This window comes from Nymphalis io, chromosome 21, assembly GCF_905147045.1.
Source record: "Nymphalis io chromosome 21, ilAglIoxx1.1, whole genome shotgun sequence".
NCBI lineage: Eukaryota > Metazoa > Arthropoda > Insecta > Lepidoptera > Nymphalidae > Nymphalis > Nymphalis io.
Window position 1 is genome coordinate 1,434,247 of NC_065908.1, and position 9,365 is coordinate 1,443,611.

At 42.8% G+C, this 9,365-nt stretch overlaps 1 protein-coding gene and 1 non-coding gene across 3 annotated transcripts in view; one reads left to right on the plus strand and one right to left on the minus strand.

The window, feature by feature from the left end:
• Nucleotides 1-8,355, plus strand: part of LOC126776729 (E3 ubiquitin-protein ligase UBR1) — a 39,593-nt gene extending 31,238 nt beyond the window's left edge. Inside the window, exons 16-29 of one of the 2 annotated variants that reach the window (XM_050499426.1) lie at nucleotides 415-586; nucleotides 731-845; nucleotides 1,229-1,440; nucleotides 1,691-1,857; nucleotides 2,052-2,227; nucleotides 2,298-2,386; nucleotides 2,463-2,590; nucleotides 2,929-3,045; nucleotides 3,318-3,547; nucleotides 3,777-3,969; nucleotides 4,543-4,782; nucleotides 4,868-5,872; nucleotides 6,062-6,241; nucleotides 6,310-8,355. In XM_050499426.1, coding sequence (XP_050355383.1) covers nucleotides 415-586; nucleotides 731-845; nucleotides 1,229-1,440; nucleotides 1,691-1,857; nucleotides 2,052-2,227; nucleotides 2,298-2,386; nucleotides 2,463-2,590; nucleotides 2,929-3,045; nucleotides 3,318-3,547; nucleotides 3,777-3,969; nucleotides 4,543-4,782; nucleotides 4,868-5,872; nucleotides 6,062-6,241; nucleotides 6,310-6,456 — 3,171 coding nt within the window. In that variant the 3' untranslated portion in view covers nucleotides 6,457-8,355. The remainder of the gene's footprint in view (nucleotides 1-414; nucleotides 587-730; nucleotides 846-1,228; nucleotides 1,441-1,690; nucleotides 1,858-2,051; nucleotides 2,228-2,297; nucleotides 2,387-2,462; nucleotides 2,591-2,928; nucleotides 3,046-3,317; nucleotides 3,548-3,776; nucleotides 3,970-4,542; nucleotides 4,783-4,867; nucleotides 5,873-6,061; nucleotides 6,242-6,309) is intronic. The other variant, XM_050499425.1, reaches the window with a different exon arrangement.
• Nucleotides 8,356-9,243: 888 nt separating this feature from the next.
• Nucleotides 9,244-9,315, minus strand: Trnaw-cca (transfer RNA tryptophan (anticodon CCA)). The gene has a single exon. It is a non-coding gene; the product is annotated as a tRNA-Trp (tRNA).
• Nucleotides 9,316-9,365: the final 50 nt, after the last annotated feature.

Below are 9,365 nucleotides of genomic sequence, written 5' to 3' on the forward strand. Positions count from 1 at the left end.
TCATGACGTCATTAAAACAATACAAAAAAATATTAGATTATAATCTCTTGGTGGTAGATTTTTGTGTAAGCAGACGGGTAGGTACCTTCCACTCATCAGATATACTACTATTAAACAACAATACTTTGTATTGGTACGTTCTAGTTTGAAATATGAGTGAGCTAGTGGAATTATAGGCACAAGGGACATAAAAATTTCGTTCCCAAGGTTGGGGGGGCATTGGCGATGTAAGAAATAGTTAATATTTCTTAAGTCGCCTAGTCTATGGGCTGTTGTTGTTGTATGTGCTGACCACTTAACATCAGGTGGCCTATTCGACCTTCCATTCTACTTATAACATTAAAAAAATATATATATGGACTTTATGTCAACAAGTTTTGTTATATAAGAGTACGCCCTACAGTTTATTTTCACTTTCAGATTGGTGCTTCCTTAATTGAAAGTAACGAATTTATAATTCACGTATTAAACAAATTCAACCTGTTGGACTGGGCCGCAGCGGACTTTGAACAGAAGTCCATTGAGGATGATACGTTAAGACACACCATCAGCATGGTCGAGGAGTTTCTGAGGCTGCTGATTACAGGTAAGCTATTAAAGGTTTATGAAATATAATATAAGGTGAGGCGAATGTTAATGATTATGTTAAATATGTGAAGCTAACTGAATAAATTAAAGCTATTTCTCTCCGTTTATGTCAAACCACTCAATCTTTATTGACATTTCACAGTGGTAGGTTCTCGCTACATGCCAGGTGTTGGCGAGGTGACCAATGAGGACCGCACCAAGAAGGAGATCATACAGATGCTCTGCGTCAAGCCTATGCCGCACTCCGAACTAAATCGGTATTTGTTTAGTTTACCTATGCTATATTCAAACTCCGAAAAAGCAAATAACCAGCCTTTTTTTTTGTAATGCCTATCTGAAAAAAGGACTTATCAATATACATAAAACTTATTCTAGAAGATGTAGCGCGTGTTTATCTTCGTCCAAAGACATTGGCACTGTAAGAAATATTAAAAATATATAAATAGTAACATATCAAAGTCAAGTCAAGAGTCAGACTCACTAAATATCGCTACACTATTCTGACCGAATATTTTTAGTACCTTAATACGGATTACTTGGCGGTAGAATACCTGGCGGTGGTACCTAGCCAAATGCCTAAATGAAGCCCTACCTCGTTAAGATAGTGTTGCTTATTATTAAAAGTTCCTGTTTTATCTAGATCACTTCCCGAGGATCAACTACACGAGACTGGTCTCGAGGCTGTGATACACGAAGTGGCAGACTTTGTGAAACCGACCGGCGGAAATAACCGTGGCGTTTACAAACTGAAACCTCATCTCTACGACGAGTATGACACGTTCTTCTATCACTACACGCGGGAAGAACTTTCCAGAAGCGAGGAAGAACAGAGGAACAGACGGAAAGCCGCAGGTAATATATAGTACTTATGTAAGACCTAATCAATTAATTATTTTTTTTTTATGTCCCTGAAAAACGCATTATAAATCTTAACTTGGGGAGTCGTGATTTTAATAAATACTCGTAAATTGAAGTAAACCCAGAGTCATACATTGTTAAAGTACTCCGACAAAAATCATATCACATCAAAGTATTCATTAGTTACTTCTATATTATAGTAATAATAAAGGTATACATATATAAAATATAAATAATTTTCCAGGTTTACCAGAATGTTGCCCGCCTCCGTCGCTGCCCAAGCTGTCGGCGCCCTTCCGCCTGTTGGCCAACCTGCTCCAGAGCGACGCCGCACTGCACGTGCTGCGCTGCGTGCTGGAGCGGGCTCTCGACCTGCGGGCTCGATCCTTCTCCGAGCCCCAAGTGCACAAGGTGACCCGTCCGTCCAGGGGCGCCCCGATATAAACTATATTCCCGACATATATATACAAACGTAACGTTACCGACAAACGGGATATCCTATGCACTATTCCATTCCTATTCCATAAAATTGGAAGCAACAACTACTGCACTAGAGGTGCCAACCGTGCTCGGTGTGTATAACGACCGAGGGCCGTGTGCCGCAGGCGCTGCACCTGATCGGCTACGCGCTGCGCGACGAGGAGAGCGGGCACTACGAGTTCCTGGCCTTCGCCGAGAGCGCGGCGCGCAGCGGGCTGCTGGCGCTGCTGCAGCGCCTCGCCGCCAGCCCGCGCGTCGACGCGCACCGCGCGCTGGCCCGCTGGCTGCTGCAGCGCATGCGGTGCGTCCCGCCGTTCCGGGGGTGGCGGATCGGCCGGAGCGATATCCGATGATGATTAATATCGTTTCAGGTCGTTGTTGGGGCAGGGAGACGAGAACTTGGACGTTGAAAACATGGAAACCGACCAGGAGGAGAAACCGCCTAGCGACGAAACGGCCGGTATGGCTCGGGACTAATCGAATCGTCGACGTGATTTTTATGTATTATTATATTATATTTTGTTTATTTTATTTAGATGCTGAAAAGGCTCGTCGCGCGAAGCTAGCGGCCGAGAGACGCGTCAAGCTGATGGCGCAAATGAAGGCTCAGATGAACAAGTTCATATCGAACAATGCTACACTTTTCCAGGAAACCACGACTGAGGTGAATCAATGTTTAACACGCTTAATTAAAACTGTTAGTTTTGGAGTTAAATAAGAAAACCTATAATTAAATATAGTTAATGTGTCCACTTTATGTGTCGATGTAAATCTATATATTATATAAGAGAAACACCACTGACTCACCACGAGATCGCCGAAACCGTACGACATATTGTAATTAAAAAACATATAAAACATTATAATTTAGCATTGCTTTCGCGGCGTAGACGCTCACTAAAAGATGAATTTTGAAATATAGACTTAAAGAAATGGGAGGTGTAATTTTAGCTATCCTTATTTTTACAAGCAATAAATTAAAATAATTAAAATAATACATAGGTAACAGAGGAGGAGGAAAAGCAGGACTTGTTGCCACTCTACCGCGGGGCGGCGCTCGGCGTGTGGGGGGGCGGCGTCAGCGAGCCTCCCCGAGTGTGCATCATGTGTCAGGAACAGGTAGGCAGGAGATCGTTCATTAGTTAGCTTTAAGCTTATAACATACACTTCTTGTATATTGTTATTCTGTATAAAATATATTTTCAATCATGGTGACCGTATACGCTATCGTATTAAATATATATTAGTATTATTGCCTTCTAATTCGAGAAGATGTACTTATCTTTTATTCAATCAAAGCCTCTTTCGCTCCAGGCGATAAGCATCATACTAACAAGCAGACAGGATAATCGTATCACGATTTTGCTGTAATATATTCGACTGTTGTCCAGGCTCGTGTGGAGGCCATGTCGGAGCCGCTGGTGCTAGTAGCCTTCGCGCAGCATTCGAGCGTCCTCAACCGCAAGGGAGCGGGCGTGGGGGGCCTCGACACGACGTGGCGCAGCGCGTGGCCCCCCACGGGGCTGGGCCCGCAGCCGCACGTGTCGTGCTGCGGACACGCGCTGCACGCGCGCTGCTGGCGCAAGTACGTCGACGGGGTGCTCGACAAGGAGAAGCTGCGGTGAGTGCCTGCGTACACACGAGACCTCGCCACGGTCGGTACATTCAGGTCGAATGTTCGATGAAAACTACTGCTCGAAGTGCCGTTATACCTGACTGCTGGCAAAAGAGATGATGAAGAATAATGATAATAAAATAATATGATACATGAAATTTGAATTAACGACTAAGTTAAACGTACATGAGAAAATGAGACTCACTATATACGTACTCACAATGCACACCCGCAGTCCGTACCGCATCCGGCAGCCGGCCGCGTTCGACGTAGAAAAGAAGGAGTACCTGTGCCCGCTGTGCGAGCGGCTGTGCAACACGGCGCTGCCGCTGCTGCCGGCGCCGGCGATGCCCGCGCGCCCGCCCCCGCCGCTGTGCGAGCACGTGTTCAGCGACGCCGCAGAGCTTATCCTCAAGCTGAAGCACCAGGTGAGGACCTGATTTGTATATATTTAGTTCAGTCCAAGAAGACGTGCCAAACTACTACAGCTTACAGTGCACGCTTACACTGTAGCGATTTGATTTTTTTTTATCTATTTACCTGAAATAGTCTTTTAAAACACTCTTTCGTTCTTTATTTAAATTATTATAATTGTTTTTGACCAGCCAGTAAGCAATATCGCTAACATCGTCCGCTAGATTTGTTTAGTTTATAATATTAATGTTTTGTTAAGTTACTACATTTTTTCTTATCATATGACTAATGAACAAATGATAAGCGTTCTTAATTATTATGCATAACATTATACGTACGTGTTTCTGTAAGATTTAAATAATATAATTATTTGTGGATATAGAAATCAAATATTTCAAATTCTTGATTCGGAGCGGTCATCGAGCATCTTTCGATCAATAACTTTTATATTAACCCGACCCGGAGCTGAAACCCACGACCTTGGGATCTTCGGCCTTGCAAATTAGCCACTAGAACAACGGAGCAGGCGGACATGTGTAACGTTACCCCGCGTCAGTCCGAGTGGAGCTGTAACCCTGTGCCCGCAGGTGTGCTCCGAGTCCGTGCACCTGTGCACGGAGTACTGCGAGGAAATGCACTGCACGGCGCGCGCGCGCAGCGTGGGCGCCGTGTCGTCCGACATGGAGGACGAGTCGGCCGACGAGACCGAGGTCTACGTGTCCACGCACGCAGAGAACCTGCTGCCCGCAGAGTTCCTCACGCACTTCGACTGCGACCTGCCCGACTACAACGACACCACCAAGACGCTGGTCGAGGACTTCGCCAAGGTGACATTCGCGATCGACTCGTTTGTGCGAGCCTACTGAAAGAAAGAAAAAAGTAATATGTATGCATCGACATTTTTGTTCACAGATGCTTCCAGGAATTTGTGGTCTAATAGAATCGGGCGGTATGGTGTCCGTAGCTGCCCTGTACCGAGCCACCTCTTATACCATCATGAGCACCGACGCGGTCCTCCAGGCTGAGAGTCGACCGCTGCTCGGCGATCTGCCTTCGAGACATCGGGATGCATTGCAAGCACTCATACGTCTAGCTGCAGTGGTCCCGACGATATGGTCCTCACCTAAGCACATCTCCCACCACGCCTTAAGCACTTTGAGTACTCTAGAAAAAACATCCCCCCTTACACACGAAGTCTTCGGGACTCTAGTTGCCTTAGTCCTCACCGCTCCCTCATTATTCTGCAAAACAGCAGGCCCCGCCCGTCCCACACACTTAGCGAGGCAAATAACACTAGAGGCATTCAGGGCGACATTAACCAGAGCCCTGATAGCTACTGACGTCACTTCCTGCACCAGCGAAACTATGGACGGCACGGAACCAGCTAGGAAACCGGACATAGAAAACTTACTATCATTTATGAAAGAATTGCGGAGAGGGAAGCTCGAAATTGAAAAATTAAGTCCTAACGAAGTCTGGGAACGCATAAAAAAACAGTGTCATAACTTCTTGAGATGCTGTTGTCTGTTCTACCATTTCTTGAGTGATATTCAACCTCCATCGGAACTAACCGTGGTGGGCGGAGACAGTTGGGAGACGATGTGCGGATACTTAGACTTGCCCAGCACATTCAGAGATCTTATAGATAACATTTTAGCAAGAAAGAAGGCCCTCGCCTGGGCGGAGCTATCGACCGAGTGGTTCAACGGCGATCTATCTCCGAAAATAGTACTCGAGCCGAGCGAACCCCCGCGGCTGATCGGGCTGCCCGACGACTTCTCGGAGCTGATGAACGTGGTCTCCGAGTTCTCCTGCCCGAACTCCGAGCGGGAGGACAGCAAAAACCCGACGATGTGCCTCGTCTGCGGCCAGATACTGTGCTCGCAGAGCTACTGCTGCCAGGTCGAGATACGCAAGGTAAGTTCGCGCCGCCCGCGCGCCCCGTGCGCTCGCGGCCACTGACCCCGCGCGCCCCGTGCGCTCGCGGCCACTGACCCCGCGCGCCCCGTGCGCTCGCGGCCACTGACCCCGCGCGCCCCGTGCGCTCGCGGCCACTGACCCCGCGCGCCCCGTGCGCTCGCGGCCACTGACCCCGCGTCTCTGCAGGGCGGGCGCAGCGCGGGCACGGAGCTGGTGGGCGCCGTGGTGGCGCATGCGCTGCAGTGCGGCGCGGGCGCGGGCGCCTTCCTGCGCGTGCGCGAGTGCGAGCTGCTGCTGCTGGCGGCACCGGCGCGCGGCGCCATGCTGCCGGCGCCCTACCTCGACACGTACGGCGAGACCGACCAGGTGGGTGCCGTCCGTCGCCCGTCACCCGGCGCCGCCTCTCGCGCACTCTAACCGCCTCCGTGTTGCAGGGCCTCCGGCGCGGGAACCCGCTCCATCTGTGCCCCGAGCGCTACGAGCACCTCCGCATGCTGTGGCTGAGCCACGGCATACACGAGAGGATCGCGCGAGGGCTAGACACCAACATGCTGGTCACCACCACCTGGCAAAACATGTGAAAATGTGACGCCCCCGCGGCATCATGTGCGGTCGCGACGTGACGCGACGACGAGTTCGACCTCGTGACGTTGCAGGAGCAACTTTAATATGAGAATTGGTTTCGATAGATGTATCGATTCGATCCAGGAGCGGAAATTCGGTTTCGGAAGGCGCATCGGATTGCTTTTCCTTCTCTTACCTTTGGACGTAGTTACGGAAATAATAAATAACCAACATTGCCTAAACACGAGATTATTATTTAATTAAATCTGTAACAGAAAGTACTATAAAAAAAATAACGTAGCTATGCTATACTATACAAAGGGTTTGTTATATTTCTATACATTTATGTTAATTTTTAAAAACATAATTTTTATATAGTTTTGTTTCTGCGACTGCGTCCAATTCTATAAGAAGTGATATTTTTTTTACCGTTTTTATAGAACATTATAATTGTGCCCCGTTAAATAATAAACAAGATTGAATTTATCGCTAAAGATCTCTCGTAATTACCAAATAGTTAAATATAAAATTGAAGATAATGGTTACGAATACGATTGAACTGTGATAAGCCGTGACTGGCTTTTAACATGCACGGACGTGCGTACTCATATTGATAATTTTTCAAAGGGTTAGTTTGTAGATCTTTATAGTAATAATTTAACATAAGTCCGGATCTAAATTGTGTTATTAGAAATACGAAATACATAATTTTCGTATCGTTTCATACTAGCTGACTGTAGACAGTGTTGTGAGACCACATTATAGAATAAGGTCGGATTATGCTTGAAATTAATTAAAATAATTTCATATTAAAACGATATAATTTGGTGTAAAACGTAAGATTTTAAAATTCGTTCGTTGCCTAATTGTTTAAGATATAGTTGTTACACAGATAATAAATAATTAGCTATTTAAATATTTAATAAAAATTTAAAAAAATTAAAATTCGATAAAAAAATCTTGTCGCGATTTGCGATATTAATTTAATCGAAACGTGTACAAGGGTCGTTGATCGCTGAGGTCATTAGCTATACGCATACAAACACGCTCTCGAGAAAATCTATGACAAATATTTTTTTTTGATTTAACGTATTTATTAAATGTTTGTTAATTGTGTAATAATTACATGCTGTTTCGTCTAACCCTTTAAAATAAATTGTTTTGTTTTAAAGTAAATCTTGTTTGTAATATTTTTTAATAAGGATATATTATATAGGTTTCCTATTAAATTGTTGTGGGTGGCTCTAGCCCAAGCCGAGGGATTCCCCTTTAAATTGTGTATACGCACAAATTACATTGTTGATATAAAAGTCGTGTTTAATAAATGTAACATTGAATTTGTATGTTCGTGTTTTCAAATAAATTAATTGCTTCGTTTATTTTTGATTTGTTTTAAATGTATCATATTTATTTACATCTTGATATTGAATGTATGTAAATAATTTATATTCTTCGAAATTGCAAAATAATAAAACTATAAATATTGGTTATTTATTTACATTGTTTTACCATTATCAGAAAATATAACAAAATAGCTATAATATGCTATGAAAATTTTATGCCAAAAACCTTTAAATATATTTTAAAACACTGAGATTGTAAAAATATAGTTCATTATCCGAAAAAAAACCTATAAGATGCGTCTTTGTCTACATATTTTTATAATTATAAAAAAAAATTGGTCGTTAAATAAAATCTTTAGTTGTGATTTTAAATTGTATATATACATATATATATACATACATATATATATATATATAATTTTATTGTGTTCGTGCAATAAAGAACCTAACTTTATTTTTGTGTGATTTCTAATGTAGCTAGTAAAGTAGAATAGTCCTTCAAATATAACGTTTATTATCGCTGAACGGTTGTACAAAGATAACACCAATTAAATCTTATTGTCTATTACACAAGTGTCATTTTCTTTTCAATTATTGCCTTGTAGTGAATTATTTGCTCTTTCATTAAACTTTTTATAAAGACTGCTAATTAATACCACTTGTCACATTCTGCAATAAAAACTAATTTTTCAAATCAAATCTTAGCTTAATGGCATTTAATTTTAGTAGTCCATTTATCATTTAAATTTTTAAAATTTTCAAACTTGAGTTTCCTTTTTGGCAGACTATTAAAGTTTCTTGAACAATAAACAAAATGATTAAATATACTGTAACTGTAACAGCCTGTGAATGTCCCACTGCTGGGCTAAAGGCCTCCTCTCCTCTTTTTGAGGAGAAGGTTTGGAGCTTATTCCACCACGCTGCTCCAATGCGGGTTTGTGGAATACACATGTGGCAGAATTTCAGTGAAATTAGACACATGCAGGTTTCCTCACGATGTTTTCCTTCACCGTAAAGCACGAGATAAATTATAATCACAAATTAAGCACATGAAAATTCAGTGGTGCTTGCCCGGGTTTGAACCCACGATCATCGGTTAAGATTCACAAGTTCTTACCACTGGGCCATCTCGGCTCTTCTTCAGTAAATATATCCATTATGAATTTATATATTAAAGTTATTCAATACAATATAAATAATTTCTTTCTATCATCTAATTATATAAGTAGGGTACCTATAAGGTTGATCGTAAAGTTACTTATGGAGCGTTTGTATGAAATGATAAAAAGCTCTGATAATATTTAAATGTTAAACTTATAAAATAAAAAATCGTAATAACTTACCCTCGAGTTTATATTATGAAATCTCCTTTATACCTAAAAACAATTTTTTCTAAATTAAAATAAATAAATTGCAGTACATTTATTTAAATTGCAAATATAAAAATAAAATAAAAGTCATTGACCCCGACGTGATTTGAACACGCAACCTTCTGATCTGGAGTCAGACGCGCTACCGTTGCGCCACGGAGTCGATACGAATAAATGTGAATTTAGTAAATTGTTTCTTTGTAGTCTATATTG